The 24,409-nt window shown below is 34.8% G+C and overlaps 1 protein-coding gene across 2 annotated transcripts; it reads left to right on the forward strand.

The window, feature by feature from the left end:
• Positions 1 to 838: 838 nt before the first annotated feature.
• Marf1 (meiosis regulator and mRNA stability factor 1-like protein) lies at positions 839 to 22,498 on the forward strand. 2 transcript variants are annotated; one of them, XM_017179670.3, is made up of 8 exons: positions 839 to 1,159; positions 1,345 to 1,436; positions 17,912 to 18,707; positions 18,770 to 18,901; positions 18,982 to 20,784; positions 20,837 to 21,104; positions 21,446 to 22,113; positions 22,182 to 22,498. In XM_017179670.3, the coding sequence occupies exons 2-8, from the start codon at positions 1,417 to 1,419 to the stop codon at positions 22,386 to 22,388; spliced, it is 3,894 nt and encodes a 1,297-aa protein (XP_017035159.1). In that variant the 5' UTR covers positions 839 to 1,159; positions 1,345 to 1,416; the 3' UTR covers positions 22,389 to 22,498. The 2 variants fall into 2 exon arrangements, with proteins under 2 accessions (XP_017035159.1, XP_017035168.1); XM_017179679.3 differs by having other exon boundaries at positions 1,404 to 1,436.
• Positions 22,499 to 24,409: the final 1,911 nt, after the last annotated feature.

A 24,409-nucleotide genomic window follows, 5' to 3' on the forward strand; every position in this document is an offset into this window, starting at 1 on the left:
GTTTAAATTGTAACATTTGACTTTTTATACCCTTCCAGGGTATTATAATTTCAGTCAGAAGTTTGCAACGCAGTGAAGGACCCTTCCCGACCCTATAAAGTACATATATATAATCAAGGCAAGGGTATAACAATCAAAACCAAATTATTAAATGCTATGTATAAATATACAACTTTTATATATTTTCTTTTATTTTTTTAAATTATTTAACCAGAATAGCTCGATTCGGAGCTCATAAAAATGTAGTATTTTAGTTGATTTTTTTTAATAAATCATACAAAATTTTTTCGTAAAACTGTCTAAAATTTTATTTAAACCAAACGAAATTCCAAAAAAAAAAAACAGTCAACAGTCTTTGTTAAGTTAAAAGATCATAAAAAAACTAATTGCAATGAAGATAAATAAATGGTCCCATGAACCGTTATCTTTCGCATTCCTTTTTGGATTGCTTCTGCATCAATCGATCAACAACAACAACAAGAACGACAAGAACAACTAAAAGAAGTTAAAGAAGTTAAGATGTGCAAAAATTGGTTCGTTGTGTAAATACTTTTGACTCCCTGCATACATAAATACATTTACATAATAATACTGATAGGTTTACTCCCCAAACGATCTGAAAAATTGTCTTCCTTTTTCTCAGTTGGTAACCTTGTTTCGCAGACTGGGAATCTTGTACTTTTTGTACAAAGCATAACTCATTACACCCAATCCGGCATCTCAATGTTATTTTCGAACAGTAAACTTCCAGCCTTAACTTACATATGTATGTATGTATATACATATGCATGTATATTTCCAAGTTCTCATTATTTTGACAGAGAGAGCAACGTCTTTCCTTCCCTTCAGTTGACTGAAGTGATCACAGAGCTAAACTGATTGTCTTTTAGAGACTAAATGTAGATTATTTGGTGTCGTTTAAAGGTCAAGACGGATAATTGTACATTTCTCTTAGCCAACTTCCTTTTGATTAAGTTATTAAAAAGAAACATACGCGTTCCTAAGAATTTGTTTTATTTCTATTTGTTTGTTCCTTTATTTTTTTAATCTTAAATAAATTGAATTTTGTATATGATTTGGTTGTTTATAACACCAAACCGCAAGTTGACCCACCCAGAGGTTGCTATTGCCATACATACATTACTGAAATACTGTGCCGGTAAGAAATATCCTAAATATACATATGTACATACTACATACATAAATATTTATGTATGCATTTTATATTTGTACTAATTTTGTGTGTATGTACATATCTACATAATACAAACATAGATTTATGTATATACAGCACGTAAATACATATTATATAAATAAAATTCAATACGTTAAATCTTATTATAGGTAAGGAAAAAATTGTAACAATATTTGCCCGCTCTTATTAAACAGTAGACGGCTTACAGAAGATAATACAATATGGGAGAACGTTTGCATGGGTATGTACATATCTATTTACATAAGTAATATGGGTATACAGTATACATACATACATATGTATATATATATTATTTAGGATTTTATGTTCATTTAATGATAATTTGGTTGGTTATAAGCTTACACACATACATATTTATTTTCCAATTTTAATTCTTATTGTATTTATGTATGTACATATGTACATATATGTACGAACATACACATATGCTTACATACAGACATGCGTATGTATGTATGAATGTATGCATACATACGTACATATATCTCCTCTATAAAATATAAACATATATGTATGTATGTACATACATACATATGTACATTTATAGACATTTCCAGGATATTTTTTTTATAAATGTTTTTTTTTTTGCATGTTTTTATACGCTTGCAGGTTTTTATAATTTCAGTCAGAAGTTTACAACGCAATGAAGGAGACATTTCCGACCCTATAAAGTATATATATTCTTGATAAGCATCAACTGCCGAGTCGATCTAGCCATGTCCGTCTGTCCGTTTCTACGCAAACTAGTCCCTCAGTTTTAAAGCTATCTAAATGAAACTTTTTATATTGTCTTCTATATACTCTCACTGCTATATATTTCGGAACGGGTCGGAACGGACGACTACATCATATAGCTGCCATACAAATGTTCGATCAATTTTTAGAAAAAAAATTATAACTTGACTTTTTTTCAAAATTTTTGCATAATTTCTGGGATATGGCAATTTTTTTTAATATTATTTTAGAATTTCGGTTTTTATTTTATGAAAATCGGACGACTATATCTTATAGCTGCAATAGGAACGATCAGGTAATTAATAGGAAAACAAATTTTAACTTCGGTGCTTTTCAACCTATTTTCATCTACTTTGAGACATGAGTTTTTAGTATTATTCCAGAATTTTGGTAACAATATTATGAAAATCGGACAACTATATCATAAAATGTAAAATGTATAAAATGTAAAGCTGGGAATGTAAAACTGTAACGGCCAAACTGTAAACATAATAAGTATAGGTAAAATGTTATGAAACTCTGTTTAGTGTCTGTTTTCGGCATTATAATTTATAATATAAGTATCAAAACCAATCTGCAAGGGTATACAAACTTCGGCGTGCCGAAGTTAGCTTCCTTTTTTGTTTTAGGTTAAAATAGAAGATAATCATATAATAAATACAATAAGTTTTGGTTTTTGAATACCCGACACGAATTACGAGCTCAATCGTGTCTACAAGGGAGACACTTAAAGATCGCGAACCACGGCATAGGTCCGCCATTTTGTCAAATATTGTTTATGGACAATTTTTTTCAATCATCTCCGATTCCACTTTTACCTACATATTCCCAATATTCCCAATATTCCATATTTCCTAAAAAAATGTCCAAATGTTTACCCCTTAAATCATTGGTTCTCATATACTTAATTTCCTCTACTCATTATAATTCCAATGGTTACTATTTGCATTTACTCCTGTAAAGTACTTATTACTAGAAATAAACCTATATTAAGGGAGTTTCTAGTAGATGTCTGGTCTGTAATCACTTGATTTTATATCTTTTCGTGACTTCACGTGCAGATGCAGTTTGTGTAATTTTTTGTATATTCTGGTAGGTTTGTACCCTTACGTTTTCGCAGACGCAGCCGATGAAAGTTTATTTTGGTCCAGGAAAGATCCACGCAACTAGGCATAGTGTACTCGTTGGCTTTCACCGGCTAAAGCTTTTGCGGACGTCTTTAGTCAGAAAAAAGTAAAAAAAAAAAAAAAAAAAAAAAAAAAAAAAAACTGACACCTGCCAAGTTGCGATTTACCTACCACCTGTTATTTTAGTTTTGTTTAGTTAATTTAAGGTAATGAATGTATCTATCATTTAAAGCAAAACCCGTGACCATTGGTTATATGGTTTTTGTGTAATGTTACCTAAAAATGTACCAATTTACCCTTTTACCAAAGTTCAACTTTAAATGCTGTTATCTTCTACAAATATAATCCTAATATTAATTGGTTGCTTATTCGGAATCCTTGGGGAATTCTGTTCTCTCGGATTTAAAATGATTTTGCGATCATGACTTTGTTGATTTTTGCAAGGGTGTTTGTTCGAAGTCGTAGTCTGGTACTGAAGGCAAGCCCACTAGTACGTTCCATCTTTTACGAAACACTAATATTTTGTGGCAGTGCGATGGCTGTGTTGTTGCCAATGAATTCCATTCTGAAATTAAGGAAATTTATTCTAAAATAAAAACTCAAGAGTGTTTGTATTAGAATTTAAATGCTAAATTCTTCGAAGCCTTTTCAACCAAAGGGGAATGGTAGCTTTTCAATAATTTTCTGCTGCTGCGTCTTTATCTTTGGTCCAGGGTCGAGATCTACGACCCCGAAATCCGAGAGAGACGCTTTTAACAAAGTCCAGTATAGGAAGAAGAAGTGGAACTATAACATTAACAAAAAAAAAAACCGTCGTTGGCGTCGCGCCTGAATCGGATTTTCTCCAAGTTTTGCCGAGCATTAAATGTCTACATGTCGGCAAGCATAATACGTATATGGAGCCGGAAGCAGTTTCTAATGTTTTATTATTATTTTGCATCAAACTGGTAAACAAAACACTTATTTAATGCTTTTAAGGAATTTTAAGCTCGATGACCCGGATCAACATTATTTTTTAGATAATAAAGACCATTATCGAACTGGACTTCAATATCAACTCATTCGTCATCTTTCATCCTTTTCTTTGAATTCTGTGTGCTGGCTGGAAATATGCTTTTAATTCTTGTACGACTCTGACACGCTCCATTGACGCTCTCTCTAGATTCGCCCTCCCATCCCATCGTCATCAACAACAACTCCGATCTCAGTGTTTCTGGATTGCATTTCTCTGCATGCACCGCTCTCTTCAGGGATTACATACGATCTTTAAAGTAAATGCATATATATATATATTATATATATATATATTTTTTTTTTCATTTGAAACTAGTAAGCCCGGCGAACTTCGTTACGCCACCTTTGGCAGCCGACGTTCGAACGTCGTGCTCTAGGCATTATGGACAATAGGCAGATCGGTTAATTTAACCTCTAATCCACATAATTTACAGTTCAACTTACCACCATAAAGACAAATGCTGGTTTCCAATTGAAATGTTAGGAACGAATAACTTATTTTTTTGACATTTTTTTTCACAATTTCACATAATTGAACACTATTTCGGTTTGTCTCATGAAATAAACTGTATCATTGATGGCTCTTTATGCAAGAATGTCTCCCGCTTTTCTGTTGCAATTTGTCCTTTCTCCTCACGGAGCCCGTGACCTTTCCAACGAATGCAAAACCGTAGAAATCGGCAAATTTTCCGTTTTATTGAAGTGAAGTCAGACGTCTAATATTCTGATCATCACCATCTGAATGAATAGCATCACGCAAGTGTATATAGTCCTCAGATCGTAGCTTTGCCAGACTCGACTTTGACATACATGTCGACAGCGCATTGCTGGAGCAGCCGACGGCACTTCAGAATGACATTCTCCTCATGTGTACGAATCATCATACGATACGCATAGTAATTCATTGCGCTTATTTTTTTATTCGTTGATACGCCTGAAAATATCAATAATTTAAATAATTAGAATGTGAATATTGTACCTGTAATTGGATCGACCATCTTCAAGGTGATGTCGTATCCTTCTTGCCCTTGCCAATAAATGATTGGATATTGTAACGCATCGTACAAACGGTGTGTCTCGTTTACACGATGCATGATATTGGTTCTTCGCTGAACCACAATATCTCGCGATTTAGTTGGATCGCCAACAATAATTGCAGAAACATCATTAACAGTGGGTGCATTGAATCTTCGCACATGTTCACCTGCTGGGGTACAATCCGCTCTTATGATTAATTTGTGCGTATCCGATGGCATTGTTCCAATGCTGAATTGAACATATTAACCACACCATTATTAGCGTAAAAAAATGCTTGCAACTGTTCAATAATTCTTCTCTTTAACTGTCGTGTTCCCTAAATGTTGCATCGCACATTCAGCTGATCCACCATCGACGAAATGAAATATATTTGCAGAAATGATGCAGTTCATCTGGTGTTGGCACCAATGAACCATGCAAATGATATATTTGCCCTTGTATCTGTAATTGCAAACAATCATTTGTTGAAGAATCGTGTGATGGTGTAGTCCGTAGAGTATATGTTGTTATTATGTGTTGCAATTCTTTTTGTTTGTCTAAGTGATTGTAACTTTTACTTTGCAAGTCGGCATGAAGCCGCCTTCTCGAATGATATTAGCTCCAAAGGAAGTCATGCGAAAGCAGTTATTGTATTCAAGGATGTGTTGAAGAAAATGGCTAGAATCTGGATCACTTCCATCGAACAATGCTTTCAGTGACTGTGGTGGTGCAAGTAATGGATCCAGTTTGACTTTTCCACTTGCGCAGCTCAATCCAGCAGTTTCTCTTTTAAACTTAACGCATTGCAATATCGACATATAGTCGTCATCTCTGTAGTTCGCAGTGGGATCATATTGAAATGCCAAGCGATTGTATGATGCCAATGATCTTCGTGTGCTCACGCGTTGTCTTAATCGGACATTTTCTCTTACTGCATTTCGTCTTTCCTCGCTTAAGTTCTGTAAATACACTTGTTGCTGGATTGCATGCCTTCTGCGGAGACCGATTTTATTATTTTATTAATAACTCTGGTAAATTAAATTATATTTTAATAAAATTTTAAACTTAATTTTCTTAATGTATTCTTGACATATTCTAAAAATATTAATACCTTACCTCAAGTAAAACTCATACTTTTCATATTAAGAATATAGTAATTTTTGCTACTTTATATACTTTCCAAAAATATATTTTTAAACATTTGAAATTCAATAAACAAAAATTAAAGAAATATACATATTTTTTTTTTTTTTTTCGCGCGGGGTCCCGCTTCCACCTCCCGCCCAACCGACCGAGGGGCGCAGCCGTGTGACGTACGGCACGAATCGCGAACTAGATAGACGCGGTGAATTAAGGAAGATAAGAACGAGGAAACGTTACAAGAGAACAAAAATTAATAAGGGGAACAAAAATATATAATATAATAAAAATATAATATAATAAAAATAGTAATAATTAAGTAAAATCGCATGCAAAACAAATATAAAAAATATAAAATAATGTAACTAAATAATAACTACGATAAATAAATAAATAAAAACACATGCAAAGTAAATATAAAAAAAATATAATATAATGTAACTAAATAATAACTACGATAAATAAATAAGAACGCATGCAATTTATAAACTTTAAGGCACCAGTTGAAGATATTCAGAATCCGATGCGTCGGAGTTGACCAATGAATTCTTAGGAAATTAAGCTGCTCGCTTTTCCTAAGAATTCATTCGTCAACTCCAACTCTTTAACCTTCGGCGTAAACCTCTAAATCAGAATAGGTTGACGAATGATCCAATTGCAAACTGCAAGGATTTACAAACATCGGTGTGCCGAAGTTAACTTCCTTTCTTGTTTTGTCATAATTTCTTCTGGGTTTTTATACCCTTGCAGGGTATTATAATTTCAGTCAGAAGTTTGCAACGCAGAGAAGGAGACCTTTCCGACCCTATAAAGTATATATATTCTTGATAAGCATCAATGTAAATGACGTTTCTTGATCAGCATCAACAGCCGAGTCGATCCAGCCATGTCCGTCTGTCTGTCTGTCTGTTTCTACGCAAACTAGCCCCTCAGTTTTAAAGCTATCTGAATGAAACTTTGCATATAGTTATAACTTTGCTGTTTTTAAACATGTTTGCATAATTTTTTAGATATAGCCATTTTATATTATTTCAGAATTTTGATAAAAATTTTATGAAAATCGGACGACTATATGATATAGCTGCCATAGGAACGATCGGGAAATTAATAAAAAATAAAATTATAGCTTCGTTGTTTTTCAACGCATTTTTATTTACTCAGAGATATAAGCTTTTTTTATTATTCTAGAATTTTGGTATAAATTTCATAAAAATCGGACAGCTATATCTTATACCCGCCATAGAAGCGATCGGTAAATGTATAAAATATATAAAGCTGGGAATGTAAAACTGTAACTGTCAAACTGTAAACATAATAAGTATAGGTAAAATGTAATGAAACTCTGTTTTGTGAGTGTTTTCAGCATTTAAATCTATAATATAAACATCAAAACCAATCTGCAAGGGTATACAAACTTCGGCGTGCCGAAGTTAGCTTCCTTTCTTGTTTAATTGGAAGTCGATAAGAAATGTGTAAAACACATTCGAAAAATCGAATCCAGGCATGAAGGGTTGACAGCCCATATTTAAATAAATCGGCATCAACTTCATAACTTTTCACCAAATCTAGATTATTCATATTTTTTGGTACTGCTCGACAAAGTCCACATATTTGCGAAGAGGCTTCTGCAAGGACGCTGAATGTTTGTCCATCCAACATGGTCATATTAAATTTATGGAAAATTGTATATGAATCGGTTATTGTTGGTTTAATGGCTAATATTTGACTATTAATATTTTCAGTCTCAGAAAGGATTAATTCACTCGATTCCTTTTGGCAAATTAGCTTAATGGGCCGACAATATCGAGTTGATGAAGGTCTCTCGTTTTTCCACAAAATTTTAGCTCCAAGCTGCACTTGTAAAGGAACAAGACAAACTGAAAATAGGTGTTGATCGACCATACTCATTTCACTATCACTGAACTTTTGACGATAAGTCGAGTGACCACTGCTACCATCGCATCCCCATTTATATGAAGCAGTCAAAATAGTATTTTTATCATTTAATAATTTCTGCTCTTCAAAGCCTTGCGGGTACGATTTTATAATACGGCTTACCGTATGGTCAACTAAGCTTTGCAATGTTGTTTCAGCAGAACCATCCGTAAACTTAAGAATTTATGGGTAGCATAAAATCTTTCTGAATGCAGCTTTTGATAGCTTGGATATATATTTGCGTTCCTTTCTTTTGCAGCACATCTGGTTAGCTTGTATGAATGCTTTGTGTGGCCTACATCAATATAGAATGCAAGTGCTTCTTCAGGGGTGAAAGGAACCATTGGATTCCTTGGTGTTTCCAATGACTGCTTCATATTTTGTCCAGACTTCTTTCTCATCATCCTTTAATGAACACACTATTTTTGAAGCAGTGCGCATTCCGGACTTGAACAAACTCCCACTTGTTGCTACCAACAACTGTTCACATGTCGATTCCTGAACTATGTTACCTACTTTTTTGATATGGGCTTTCGGGCACAGATCACCAAAAATCTTCCTTGGCCTACCAGTATCAATCGTTGACGTTGCATTATGTAATATCAGAGGCATATCAAGCCATTTCTGATTTTTTTTTTTCAAAAAATGTTTTGGTAGGGTAAGGTGGGGTAAAGCCGACAGTGTGGGTAAACCCGACCTCCCTCTGTTTTCGAAAATCGGAAGCACTACGCAAAATAATATTAGTGTTGTCGTGTAGAGCATCGAAAACAATGTAAATGGTGGTATGACAGCATTTTATTAGTCAACATTGAGATGGTCAAACGACAAAAAGTTTGTTTTCACAATTTTGAATTTCATTTTTGTGCATAATTAACTGCAGGATATTTCTTTTTGTCAAAGTTATCGCATGAAAAGGTAAGTGGATTTAGATTCTTTGAATAAAGTCCTACAAAGTGCATATAAGTTTGGTTCATTTTTTTTCATAATTTCTTTTTTAATTGCGTTTTTATGAAAAATTACGTGGTGGGGCAAATCCGACCTCTAAATAGTGGGGTAAATCCTGCCGCAAAAAATCCAAAAAAAACAACAATCACACCAAAACCATCAACATCGCAGCCAACCAGACGTTCAACTCGAACCAAAAAACGCCAGCAAGCTATTTAAGCAGCGAATCAGATGATACTGATTAATTATTTTGCTATTTTAATTTTTTTAATTCTTTTATCTTTTATTACCATTATATAACATAACATTGATTGATTTATCATTGCAAAACCTATATTTAGGTTATATCTGTACTAAATCAACCAAAAACATAGGCGGTCGGGTTTACCCCATCATTTTTGAACATAGCAAAAATGAACTTTTTCGTAAAACGCTTGTATCTCAAAACTTTTCAAAGGCATGAATAAAATGCTATGCATAGAACGCTGCGCAAAAGTCTAACCTTTAATTTGGTATAAATAACGATTTTATCCGATGTAAAATAAGCATTTTATAGCCAAAACCATTTACTAGGTCGGCTTTACCCCACCTTACCCTATAATGGCAAATTTCCATTTTGCTATAAGCCGGCTCTCAAATTTTGATAATTTCATCCTAATTTCTTGTTCTTCAGCTTCAGAAAAATTGCTGTTTTTTAACACATATTCGCTAAGAACCAAACTTTTTTTGTCTGCTACAGTTTCGCTGAGCAAAAAGACGTTTTCTTGGGACCGACATTCCACCTACATATGTAAAAAGTGTAATAAATTGAAGAGTTGGACGTAGTTGGCTCTCATTTTGGACATTTTGACATTACAGGGACTTACACTTATAACAAATACTAAAATTAGCTTGAATACGATTGAATTACATTAGTTACAGTCCAACGAAGACAGTATAACGTTTAAAAATCATAAATTCAAAAGCATTTTAATAAAAATTTATTTTTAGGCTACACATACATAGACGAATTACGAACACATTTAGTACATACCTTAGTTTAACGAAAACAATGATTACTTCGATTAAAAATCGTCAATTTGCTAATTTTTTTAAATGGTAAACAGGAGTCAAAGTTAACTTCAACAAGAAAGGGAGCTAACTTCGGCACGCCGAAGTTCGTATACCCTTGCAGATTGGTTTTGATGTTTATATTATAGATATAATTGTTGAATACACTCACAAAACAAAGTTTCATTACAGTTTACCTATTATGTTTACAGTTTGACAGCTTCCCAGCTTTACATATTTGATACAATTACCGATCGCTTCTATGGCAGCTATATGATATATTTGTCCGATTTTTATGAAATTTATACCAAAATTCTAGAACAATAAAAAAAGCTTATATCTCAGAGTAGATAATTGATTGAAAAACAACGAAGCTATAATTGTTTTCCTATTAATTTCCCGATCGATCCTATGGCAACTATATCATATAGTCGTCCGATTTTCATAAAATTTTTACCAAAATTAAAAAATAATATAGAATGGCCATATCTAAATAAATATGCAAAAATATTGAAAAACAGCAAAGTTATAATTTTTTTTCTAAAAATTTATCGAACATTTGTATGGCAGCTATATGATATAGTCGTCCGATCCGGCCCGTTCCGACATATATAGCAGTGAGAGTATATAGAAGACTATATGCAAAGTTTCATTCAGATAGCTTTAAAACTGAGGGACTAGTTTGCGTAGAAACGGACAGTTGGACAGACGGACAGACGGACATGGCTAGATCGACTCGGCTGTTGATGCTGAGGGTCGGAAACGTCTCCTTCACTGCGTTGCAAACTTCTGACTGAAATTATAATATCCTGCAAGGGTATAAAAATTGGCATGCGTACGTGGAAAACTAATGACGACTTTGAAAGCTCACAATTGATCACATGAGCCATTTGAAGGCTTTTAAAAAGTTTTTGGGAGCTTTATAGAGTGTTAACTTAAAAAAAAAAAAAAAATTAACCAAATATTGAACAGTTTTTTTTTTACTGCGATTCTATGGTAGTGTCGACCTACTTCAGAAATACTTGGATCAAAGCGTTGGTGAACTATCTGGGGAATTCTGGATTGATCTTGATCAAGGACTATGGGCAGAGTGCTTAATTTAACCTCAAGTCCACATAACTTAAACAGTTTAACTTACCACCTTAAATACAAATGCTGGTTTCCAATTGAAATGTTATGAAACGAATATCTTCTTTTTTTTTGTTTTTTTTTTCACAATTTCACAAAATTTAACACAATTTCGGTAAACTAATTAGAGAATTATGGCATGCTATGTATCAGTGATGGAGCTTTATGCAAAAATGACTTTCCCGCTTTTCTGTTGCATTTTTTCCTGAATTTTCTTTACTGCATATATCACGAATTCCGAGACCTTTCCAACGAATGCAAAACCGTGGAAATCGGTTCATGCGTTCTGGAGTAGTAGGATCAGGATGGAAAACCCGACTTGTTTTTTTGGCTTCAGTGCCGACTTATAATATAACGAGAACCTAAACTAGAGTATGATGGATCGACTCCTTGTCGGTCTGCGTTAAGGGTTGGATAGGCGTATGTTGTGCGCCTCCTTGCAAGCGGCGTCACAGAACATGCAGTCCATTGAACGCGAATCCCCGGAAGCCTTGAAGGAGCTGCAAAATACAATTAAAAATTGTCTCACATCCCTGACTCTGGCCGGTTCTTCCTACAAATAATTGGGATTGTCTATTGGTTTTTTTGTGTTCCACAAAGCTTCCAAAGCTGACGCTCTCAGTATGGGAGCAATTCTTACCGAATAAAACCGAACCATAGAACTCTGGAAACGTAAATTAGTCGACTTTCAGGTATACATAATTACACAAAAACTACATAACCAATGGTCATATATATTTTTTTTTTAATGGCAGGCACATTCATTAACTCTTATCCAAATTTAAAACAAGAAAGGAAGCTAACTTCGGCACGCCGAAGTTTGTATATCCTTGCAGATTGGTTTTCATATTTATATTATAAATTATAATGCCGAAAACAGACTCTAAACAGAGTTTCATAACATTTTACCTATACTTATTATGTTTACAGTTTGACAGTTACAATTTTACATTCCCAGCTTTACATTTTCTCTACATTTACCGATCGATTTTCATAAAATTTTTACCAAAATTCTGAAATAATACCAGAAGCTCATGTACCAAAGTAGATTAAAATACGTTGAAAAACAACGAAATTATAATATTTTTTCGATTAATTTCCCGATCGTTCCTATGGCAGCTATAATTTTTAACAAAATTCTGGAATAATATAAAATGATGGAATAATATTGAAAAACAGCCAATTTATAATTTTTTTTCTAAAAATTTATGGAACATTTGTATGGCAGCTATATGATATAGTCGTCCGATCCGACCCGTTCCGACATATATAGTAGTGAGAGTATATAGAAGACTATATGCAAAGTTTCATTCAGATAGCTTTAAAACTAAAGAACTAGTTTGCGTAGAAACGGACAGACGGACGGACAGACGGACATGGCTAGATCGACTCGGCTGTTGATGCTGATCAAGAATATATATACTTTATAGGGTCGGAAAGGTCTCCTTAACTGCGTTGCAAACTTCTGACTGAAATTATAATACCCTGCGAGGGTATAAAAAGGGTAGTTGTGTGTGGGCTTGTACAGGTAAATCGCTACCTGCCAGGTGTCCATTATTTTCACCTTTTTCTGGCTAAAGCAGTCTATAACTTCTGAAGCTGCCCAGAGCCGGCAACTCCACTATGACTACGCACTGCGTGTATCTTTCCTGAATCAGAATCCGTTTAGTTCGGCTGCGTCAAGCTGCGATTCTGGCATTGCGAAGCAAAAAATCAAAACAACTCTGTGTAAAATATACCAAAATACCGACACAATTTCATACAGACAAAAAAATCTAACTAAGCGCTCACGGTTTTTGGCGGTTACACTTAGAATTTTAAAAAAAAGTTACGTTTTTTTTGTTTCAGTTTTCAAATTGTTTTTATTTAAGCAAATACATTAAAATAGGGATAACAATTAAATAAAATATATTTAAAAAAAAAATGGTCTTCATTGAAAAGAAAATATTTTTTTGACTTTGATACTCTTTAATAAGGTGAATGAGTGGGCGTGGCGCATTTTCCAATACATATGTAAATTTTACAACAATTAACTGTCAAAGAGCGCGTGACTTCCCGGTCCAGTATAATTTCATTGAATTAGCAGCAGAGGCAAGAGCAATTGTGATGTTACTGGAAAAATTTTAAGCAGATCAGAATCGACTAATACGATTGGTTAAAAGAGGAATTAATAATCAAAGATCCAGATGGCCAGATAAAACATTTTCTTTAAGAGCACTATTCTTAACCGTTCTTATAAGACCTAACATATCTAACTTAACTCTAATACAAACAAACCATTATGAATACTAGTCAATTATTTAAGGCTAAAAATTACATATAAACTCTAATATGAATAATAGTGATTAAAGATAAATAATGGGGTAATAAAAGGAAAGAAAGGTCATACACTAATTATGTTAGGTTATGGTTAAACACGACGAAGACCTAGCCAGAACGTTCCAGTGCTAACCAGCATCAAATCAGTTAAGGGACAGCTTTTGTTTACCATTCTACAAAAAACAACAAACTTAAAGATTAATAAATGAAATGAATAAATAAATGAATTATATCAAAATATATTTTAAAAAATTAACCAATTTTGTAAACATTAAAATTATATATTCGCGACTGCCTATGGTCCTGGCAGCTAGTATTATATGTTCTATGTTAGTTTTTTTTAAGCAAAGTCTTAGTGTGGTGGCGAGCCATTGAAAGGGAAACGTACAACAAGCTTATGGAGAGAACCCAGCGGCAGGCACGGCTCTGCATACCAAGGGCGCTGAGGTTAACCCCTACAAAAGCACTTGAAACCATAATCGGAATCTATCCCCTAGGTATCCAAGCGCAACTGAAGCCAGGAAAGGCGGCACAACGCACAAAGGTTCGGCCACAGTTTGAAAAATCCGAGGCCCTGAGAGGGTCGGCCGGATTTACCTAACCTAACCATCAAATAAAATATAAAAATAGGTATGCCATGTTGGTGCATTGGTATACATTTTTTTAAATTTATTCTTCGATCGCAGTCAAAGAACCTAGAGGTTTTGCGAGAGCGCAAATTGTGTATTGCTATTATGCTAACTCTTTTACATTCACTTGTTCTTTTTCGCCTATTTCCGAAGTTTTAAAACTGTGCATTGCAATATAACGCGTATGGGCTTAGGAGACTGACGGCCGGATTTAGGTTTATATTTAGTCATGTTCGTCCATGTTCTTAAAGGCTTAACGGCTACTTAATTTGGTTACATAGTTGCACCACGCCAACTATGAGCCAAAATCATGGGATTTGAATGTCCACTGATATCGAATAATAAGTCCTTAGTGAAGGTACTCTTAACGTTTGAGCTAAATCAAAAGATAAATGAGTACAAAAGATAAATAAAGCAGGCGAAACACGTTATTGCGACTCCCATTATAATTTCATTCGCCTGGCTCTTGCACTTAAGCTCGCCATAGATTCGAATAATCCATTGTAAACCATGGTTCTAACTGAGACATTCGTAAATAAATTTTTTTTTTCTATTATTGTCTTAGTTTTTGTATATTTTTATGATTTGAAACAGTTTTTAAAAGTAATAAAGTAAAGTATAAAGTATTTCTCAAAATTGTTTATAATAGGGTCAAAGCGCATCCACCGTTGGTTGAACAAACGGTCCATAAGGTTTTGCCGTTCCGAATTTTCTCATGCTGGACCGCGGTTAGAGTGTATCTAAATTTAACCACAGTTTGTTGGCGATAGTTAGGCAATAGTTTTTCGGTGCAACTCTGGTTTCTTCTTTTAGACATCGTCGATTCACTACGAAAATGTAAACAAAGTTGGAAAAATAAAACATGCCCAAAATAGTTATTGATGTTTTCCTTTATATTCTTACCCCAATTGCTATTAGTTAATATAAACCGCCTCCCTCTACTTTATTTGATAGATTTTGGAAGCCTATACCACCTATACACACCCTTCGGGGCATTTGCTCCTTGTTAGAGAAAAATCATTAGAGAAACTCAAATTCCTCGTAATCTAATTCATTTTAATTTAGTGCGGATAAAATCTGACGCAATCTGTGGTTTTGCTGTTGCTAAACAGCCTAAATAGTTGATAAACGAATCATTTTACTCCCACATCGGCTGCTTCAGCCATCGTTGTTTACGTTTTCATGAGCCACAGCTGAGCGATCAGCTGTTATTGGATGCGGATGCACTTTAACGCAGCTCTGTGGGAACATGAGTTTCGCATTTGGTAAAAATCCCAACCGTTCCTTACAAATGCGCTGAGTGGGAAGACAGTATTAGTCGAAAAATTGCCAAATTACCGATATGTAGGGAGCCGAAATACTACACTCAAGAAAAGACTGTCATGGTCAACACGATTCTGGCGACTGGCAAAGTCGATTTCAAAAATTTAAATGCAATTATGATCTGGATGAATGCGGACAGCGAATGGACTCAGATAATTTAAAAATATTGAAAAATAAAAATTTGGCGCCACTTAACATTTTTTTTTATTAAAACGTACCTTTTTCTTGTCTATTCGCAGTGAAAAAAAACTTCTTGACCTATCCAAATGATCCTAGTCTATAATATGTCCGCATGTCGTTTTTGAGAAATCGTGTTAACCAGTTGCAGGAGTAAGCTGCATGTCTTTTCAGTGATGTAACTTTGTAACGACATTGAAAATCGAAAAATCCTTTTTATCACTTATAGTAATATAAGTTAAGAAAGCGACTAATGCAAAAATAAATTTCGATTTTTTGAAACCGTCATATTTAATGAACAGAGAAATTAGAAAATAGGAAATTAATATAAAAATTTACATTTCTTCGTTTTATCGCATAAAACTTCTGTTAGAGTTGTTTCAAATGTTTTTAAAATAATGATTTAATAATAATTAAAATAATCAGGCCTGCTCCGGTAATCGAAAACGGCAAGATTTTTTCGTTTTAGTTTCTGAAAACGAGAAATTAGTGCTCCGGTAATCGAAAACGAAAGATTTTTTCGATTTGAAAAACGGGCACCTTTTTCTGGCCGGAATGAAAAGTAAATGGTTTTTTTTTATATGAAATCAGATCTTATTTATAAAAAGGAAAAAAATAGTTTACTCAGTGGTCTATTGATATTTATTCCACACCACCACAATATCATTCTGGCAGGTATTTATTTAATAAAAAATTTATTTCTGACCCCACCTCAGATTTGACAACAAAATTTTTGCCGTGTTCAACCAGTTTTCTCGTTTTCACCGCAAAAAGTTATCGCCAAGGTTGCCATATTGTTGGTGGAACGAAACAGCCAGTTAAAAACACTTATAAAATATAAATGAATGCATTAATAACTTTAAAGGAGAGCCAAAATGGTTGTTTATAAATAATGCTATTTAATTTGATTACTTAAATAGTCCAAATTAACCAAATAATTATTTGAGACCACCGGTATTAAAACTGTGAAAAGTGTGGCAGCATCTTAGATGCCTAGATTTGCTTAACTCTAGCATTTTTTGCCGTTTTCTGGCTTATAAAAAGGGCAATTGTAAATATAATAATAGTACTTTACGTTGTTTGCCGATTACCAAAAACACAAGTTAGCTGCTTGAGTAGTGAGAAACGATGAAAAAACGAAACATCCCGATAGCAGATAGCAGCTAAAAACGAAAACGGTTCGTTTTCGCCCAAAACGAAATAGAAAAAATTTTACGATTACTGGAGCAGGCCTGAATAAAAATATTATTAAAATCTGTGTTCATTTTTACGTGTTCTTATTTATAAGCTTGTGTACACATCCAGTTAGGTTTCTTAGATCGACTTTCAGATCAATCGAATATATCCAATTGCAAACTACAAGGGTATAATAATTTCAGTTTTCCGAATTTAGGTCTCTTTCTTGTTTTATTAAGTTTTGAAGCACAAAAAAAGCATATTTTCGTGAATTTTTTTCAAAAGATCCTACGACAATTTTGCAAATTTCATTTTTTCTGCATTAATGTACAAGGTTTGAACTTAATTGTGTACAAATTTGAATAAAAAATATTACAAAATCAGCCCTTGAGGCAGGCTTGAATTTAACCCCACCAAAAATTGTGTCCTTGCAGTAGTCATAATATCTCCGTGCATTTTTATCAGAAATCAAAAAACCAAAATTTTTCTGTTAGTGTATGTTGTGCCTTTGAACAAGTATTTTTTTTAATTAAAAATTGAATTTTTCGTAGCGCTTTTCATAAAAAGTTTCATATTTTTCGTAATTTTTTGCCATATTTTGGTTTATAAAATGAGTTGTAATTGAAGATACAAAAAATCCTTCGTTCAACTACAACAAAAACATGTCTAGAAGAAGTGTGCAAAAGCAGAAGTCGATCGGTGCAATAGTTTTCGAGAAAACGTGACTACCGACTTCGAAAAAGTGGTTTCGAGAAAAACGACGCCTAAGTTCGAATTGCCAGTTGTGACTCATACGACGCGATGGGCTTTAAATTTCTCCCATTCCTACAGTATTATTTCGATCGATTTGAAATTTTCGATATAAAAGAGTTTGAAAAAAATACATTTTTTGAAGTTTCAAAACCCGGATAACCCCTTAATGTAATGCAATTAACTTAATCAACATGTTTATAATTATACTGATCTTACTTATTTTAAAGCTGGCCTTCTGATAGAATTGGAAAAGATGTATCTGCACTTTATACGCAGAGGGCTCCGGCTATCCACCCGCAGCTTTATCAACAGCCCCCTCCCAATGCTTTGTTAAGCGGCTCTACGGTTACTGATTACAACAGCATGACCGATATTGGACAGCGATTCTATATTGGAAGCAGTGGGCTCCCACATTACACACCAGCGCCCGTTACCATGCCTACTGGCAGTAGCTCTTCCTGCTGTCGTCGAACCCGTTACATGCCCTACAATATTAACCGCAACGATGTTGATCAATCAGTGAGCACCCATCTTCCTAAACATCAACAGTCACAACAACAGATTGTGGAGTCGCGCGCTTGCAGCTCCTCTAATATCTATCACTACGTAACAATGCACCAGCAGAATGGAACTATAAGCGAAAAGCAAACCATGTCCTCGACAATTTTCCCAATCGCCTCCAGTAGATCGTTCTGCCGTTCTGCTGTCATCATCAATTCAGTTAATAACGAAAAAACTCCGATAGCCATCAGTAAGTTTACGCCTTGCTCTAGTGTTGTCACCACCGTCGAGGCCAACGGAGTGGTGGGCGGCAAAGTCGGTAACGAAAACAACGGACGCAACTTTGCCAACGTCTCTGATTTCGACGATGCTGTGACTTTGCAGATCACCAACTTGGATTACTCGCTGGACGAGTCCAGTTTGCGTAGCTTCCTTATGAATCAGCTGAAACCGATCACTCCGGTAGTGTCGCTTGTTTTCGAGGGAAGCTCGTATGCTAAAGTTACTGTTCCTGATCTTTATGTGAGGAAATTCTCGACATATACCTATTTCTAGTAATAGTTTAAGTTGCCTTTTCCTTATAGTTTGCCAAGCAGGTCGTCTCGAATTTACACCGCAAAAAGATTGGACATAAGCGAATGTTGGTCAGCTATACGCGCGATTCCTCCACAACCGAGGTTAATACACTTCGTTGCCAGGTTGCTGGACTGCTAAAGGTAAAATTAAAATTATTTCACTTCAAATTTATCTCTTTACTTGAATTTTAAGTTAATTAAATTATTTTCTAATTTTTTAGGATGTCCCGTACTATACATTGCCCATGTATAAGTTTCGAGAACTTTTTCAGTCGCGCTTCAAAACATCAATAAGTGTATTGGATTTATATAAAATGCAGGATATCTGTACTATTAATTCGGACAACAAGGAGGAAAAGTTTATTAGTTTGCAGCCTGAGCTTGTGAATACATTAGAAAGTTCGCCCTTAATGGAAGGACTGCAACACAGCGTTCCCTATTGCACGGTACATTTCAAAAGAGAGCAGCATAAAGGATGGGCCGAACAGGACTTAGAGCCTCTGCCCAATGTGTGCATGAAAATTTCCGAGATCCAGAAGCTTATCTATCCGTTGCTTAAGCTGCACCCTGGAGACATTCCAGTGGCAACCCTAATCCATTGCATTGAAGGTCAACTAAAAGTGTCGATAGTGGCAAACGATAGCGGCATCAACCTGGAGCACTTGGTATGCTGTGTCCAGGGCATTCAGGTTCAAATGAACAACTTCGGCATTAAAATTCTAGGCTGGCTAGAACTGAACAAGGAATTAAAGCCGTCATCGTCAATGGAATCAATTAACTGCAGCTATAATAATAACTCAAGCAATCTGAGTGTTTGCGATCGGAGCAACTACTTTAAAAACTCAGCGGCCGATCCATTATACCAGATCTCACGTGAGGTTATTGAGCTTGTTAAGATGTCACCCAAATCTACCATTAAGTTTAATCGTTTTATACCGGCCTACCACAACCATTTCGGAAAGCAATGTCGAGTGGCTGATTACGGCTATACCAAGCTAATCGAGTTGTTCGAGGCGCTGTCATCTGTCGTACAAATTATGGGTGACGGAGAATATCGTCAAATCACACTCACCCACCGAACTCAGATACGTAGATTCACCTCCGATCTGTTTCGTGTTTTGCGTGCTACTGGTAACAATTCTCTATTACTATCTCAACTACCAGTTACTTTTAGTCAAACCCAAAATCGCAATTTCGACGTTACAGATTATGGCGTTTGCGACATTGTGGATATCCTAGATAGTCTTGTCAACTCAAATATCGTCGTCTTAAACCCTGTTAATAATGGCAAAGATATACTTATATCAATGCCAAAGCGTAAGCAAACGAGTAGTGAATTGGAAAAAACCTTTCTTTTTGCCGGCGAAATGGTGGAGCTTTTTCAAAACGCTCTTCAATACACTATTCTTTTTCAAAAGTTCGTACGGTCTTACCACTACCATTTTGGCTATCAATGTCGACTCAGTGACTACGGTTTCCTGAAATTAGCGGATCTTTTGGACGCCATTCATGGTTTGGTAGACATGGAGGTGACCAATGATGAGGACAAGAAAATAGTGCTCTCGCCGACTATAGCTAGACGTGTCTTTGCGGAGCAATGCGAAAAGCTTATAAACAACTCAACTGGTAACTTTACTAACTGCATGAAATTAGATCAAGTTCTGAAGCTGCACAAAAAAAAGTATGGCTATCAAATTCAGCCTCAGACTCTTGGGGTATCTTCCAACATGGTCAAGGCAGTTGAGATGCTACCATACGTAGAGGTGAAACAAAAAGACCACGAAACTTGGCTCATTTGTCACAATAAAAATATAGACTTCCGTATTATTTGCTACCGGGCATGCAAGCTTCTTCTTCAAGAGCAGAAACCCTATCATTCTTCAGATGCGGGAGAACCTCCCTTGCTAGTGATATCTGATTCTACCAGACCGTGTTCCGTCGCAACATTTTTAAACGACATTAACGCTAAGCTTAAAGTACAGCTCACCAAATCAGCTCTTTTAGCTATGCGACATTTGATTGAGGTAAGTAATGTACTACGTAAATATGTCTATATTGATATAATATCATTTCTAGATATACAATGACCCCGATACTGAGACCCAGTGTGTTCGCCTTACTGCTTTTATGAAATTCTTAATGAATATTGTGCGTTTGCTTGAACAGCGTCCTAATATGTACGTGTATGAGATTAGGGGCGCTCTGGAATGTAGCCTCACCACCACATTTGAATTTGGGTTTCCCAACCTATACTCCCTCGTTGCCGCCTATGATGATATCTTTACAATTAACAATGGCCCAACACAAGAAAGAAGTGATGTGACTCTAACTGTCAACTGTGAGCGTAAGTAGTATTTAGGAATCTATTATTATCACAGATCGCAAATAACAGTTGACCGTCTACTGTACAGACCGTCTACTGTAGCCATGATACAATTATAATTGTATCATGACTATAGCCAGACGTGTATACCGTTTGGTATAAAAGATAAGACAGGGTTAGTTTTATAAATTCGTATAAATTATCTTATAACGTGTTATATTCAGACAGAGAGCAACCGCGACGGTATTTATATTCGGATAATATTCGTTCACAAATTGCAAAAAAAAAAACTATCAACTGTTATTTATGACCCCTTATTATAATAAATAATCAAAGTAATAATACATTTTTTCCCTTGCCAGTACGCCTAAGTAACCATCAGAATTTGTTTGGTTCGGTAAAGTTGCCATATGCAAAGCCTAGAACCCAGCAACATAGTTTAAGTACTTTCTTGGGAGAGCATAGGCGACCTTTCTACAGTCAGGCGCCACCGCCATACAAAATCCGCGCGATAGTTAATGAGATCGCCCATGAGACCGTGTCCAGCTTGCCCTTTAAGGCAGAGGTGAACAACTTGCACACATTCCAAGAGTCTGGAGGAATGATGCTTGCGCCAGATAGACATTCACCACCGAGTACCAACTCATCGTCGCTAAGTAGCCTTGAATCCTGTCGTGGCACCTATAGTTTGTGCAACAACTGGTGCTACAAGGAGAACTCAATGAATGACTCATCTCTTAGGCTTTTCAACAGTTCCTTTAACTCATCTGGAGAGCTAAACGCTAGTTTAGGGGCTGGCGACTTGACCAATATAACGTCAAGCTCTGCTATTATGGCTGACGTAGCACTAGATGAGCATTCATCATCAAAACTCTGGAATCGGCGTCAAGCTAGCCTTTATCAGCAACCAATACATAATCAGATTCAAGTGCAACCTCGAGGTCATCATTCGGGAAGTGGCACTACGGAACTTTACGAATCGATAAGATCTGCAAATGAGTCACAAATTATTAATACGGCACCACCTGAGGTAAGAAGACGCGATACTTTATAATTTTTCATTAAATGTATCACATATTCTGCTTACTTAACCAACAGAAAATACCTTTTTGGATCGATCCTATTTGGAACAATCGATCAGAGCCTCAGCCGAGCAACAATATACTTAATATCCGTCTTCCTGAACTTAAGTCATCGCACAATGTCATCCCAACAATGCTCCTCTCCCCGTATACCATTTCAAAAAATGAAAATTTGAAGCGTAAACTTTTTAACTTCGATAACCATGATCGTAATATAGCTTAATATCGCATCCATCATCTCTTTGTATCTGTTAATAATTTCTCCAAATGTACAGAAACAAAAACGATATTTTTAAAGTTATTTTATTAAACAAGTGTATTTTTAAATTATAAAAAATATTTTTTTTTTAATTTGTAGAAAACATATTTTTTGTCAATTCTTTTGTAATAATTATAAATTATTTATTTAATAAAGAAAATGTTATGTACCACAGATAAATTTATTAATTAACATACATTTTTGGAAGTCCATAAAATTCGGAAAACAATATAAAAAAATGTACGGCTTTCACGGGAGCTGAAAGAATATATATATATATATATGTATATGTTTTATATATATATATATATATATATATATATATATATATATATATATATATATATATATATATATGTTATATATATATATATATATATATTTGTTTTTTTTTTATGTAAAGCTAACAAGTGGTTAACACTTGAACTGAAAATGATCGAAGAGGCACGAAATAGCCGCTGTTCTGTATAATCACAATGGTCGAACTTGAACGGAGAGGCGGCATAAATAATTCCCATTGAGATATCGCTATGAAAATGTCCCCAAAAATCTAAAAGGAAATTAATTGAAACATATTGGGAAAAAAAACTAGCTACATCGGACGACTATAGCTCTCATGGCACAATATTATGGCTTATATGACAATGGTAGAGTTGTAGTGCTAAATTTTTATTATCGGCGTATGGCAAATGTACTATATCATATTATATTCTGTATATATTTTGTAAAGTGCAACTCCTCAGACTAAACAACGCGCATTTTTTATATAAAACAAAAAAAAGAAAATGAACCAAATTATAATGTGAAAAAAAGGCCCCATTTTGTATTTAGCCAACGTTAGGTGTTAATCGCCACTCCCACTATCATTACGCCGTATCATACGTAGTTTTCATCATAATATTTTTCAAACGACTCTATATGTAATTAGATATGCATATATTTAAATCAATTGAGTAAAATTTGTTGGTTTCTTTTGGGTTTTATTTACTTGGTTGCATGGTTAAGGGGGTCTTCTCATTCAAAAGCCGTTTTTTGGACCCTTTTTAAAAAAATTCTTATTTGAAAACGCAAAGAATAATTGAAAACTTTTTTTATTTATTGTATTCAAAAATGTTCAAAGTAACTAAAAAAGTTGTTCTTGCCTCGCTACGAGGGTTGCTCAAAGAGTAATGGGACTTCAAACTTGGTGGTCGAAAAAAAAGGTGTCGTCCTGGCGGCCACGATTCAGGGTTTCCAGAGCGTCCGAAATGAAAAATAAAAACGGGGTTATAATCAGAATAGATGTCATTTTCGGCTGACGGAACAGATTTTTTTTAAAAATTTTTAAAACAAAATGGCGGCCATTCAAAAAAAAAATTCGATTTTGGGCGTTTTTTTCGTAGTTTAGTGTAAAAAAAAAATAGAAAAAAAAAATTTTTTAAAAATCTGTTCCGTCAGCCGAAAATGGTGACAATTCTGCGTCGATTCCACTTTGTTTCATGAAAATCGGTTCAGTTGAACTGGAGATATCATGGCCGCCAGTTCGAAAAACGTGGTTTCGAGATAAACGCGTTTGAAGTTTGAAAAAAGCTCATTTTGCGAAGAACTTGCTTCACAAAAAAGGGTGTATCTTCTAAAGTATTTCGAATTTCTAAAAATCCTTTTAAGGACATATACACAACATCCCAAGCTATAAATAAATGCAAAAAAAAAAAAATCGAAAAAAAAAGTTGCCCAATGAGAAGACCCCCTTAAAAGAAAAAAAATCCATAGTTGAAAAGAAGGTCGAATAAAATCTGGTTTCATTTCCCTCAGTGTAGCCCGTCAATGCTTACATTACATTAAATTGACTTCAATTATGATGTAAGAACTTCTTTTATAATAGAAAACGGAATTGACAAATAATCTGCGCGAACTGATTAGCGTTTCTCCAGGTAACCAAGCTTTACACTGAGCGACATAATTAAGATTCGGTAACTTGTTTTTTTTTTCAATCACCCATTGTT

This window comes from Drosophila kikkawai, chromosome 2R (assembly GCF_030179895.1).
Source record: "Drosophila kikkawai strain 14028-0561.14 chromosome 2R, DkikHiC1v2, whole genome shotgun sequence".
In the NCBI taxonomy this organism is placed as follows: Eukaryota; Metazoa; Arthropoda; class Insecta; order Diptera; family Drosophilidae; genus Drosophila; species Drosophila kikkawai.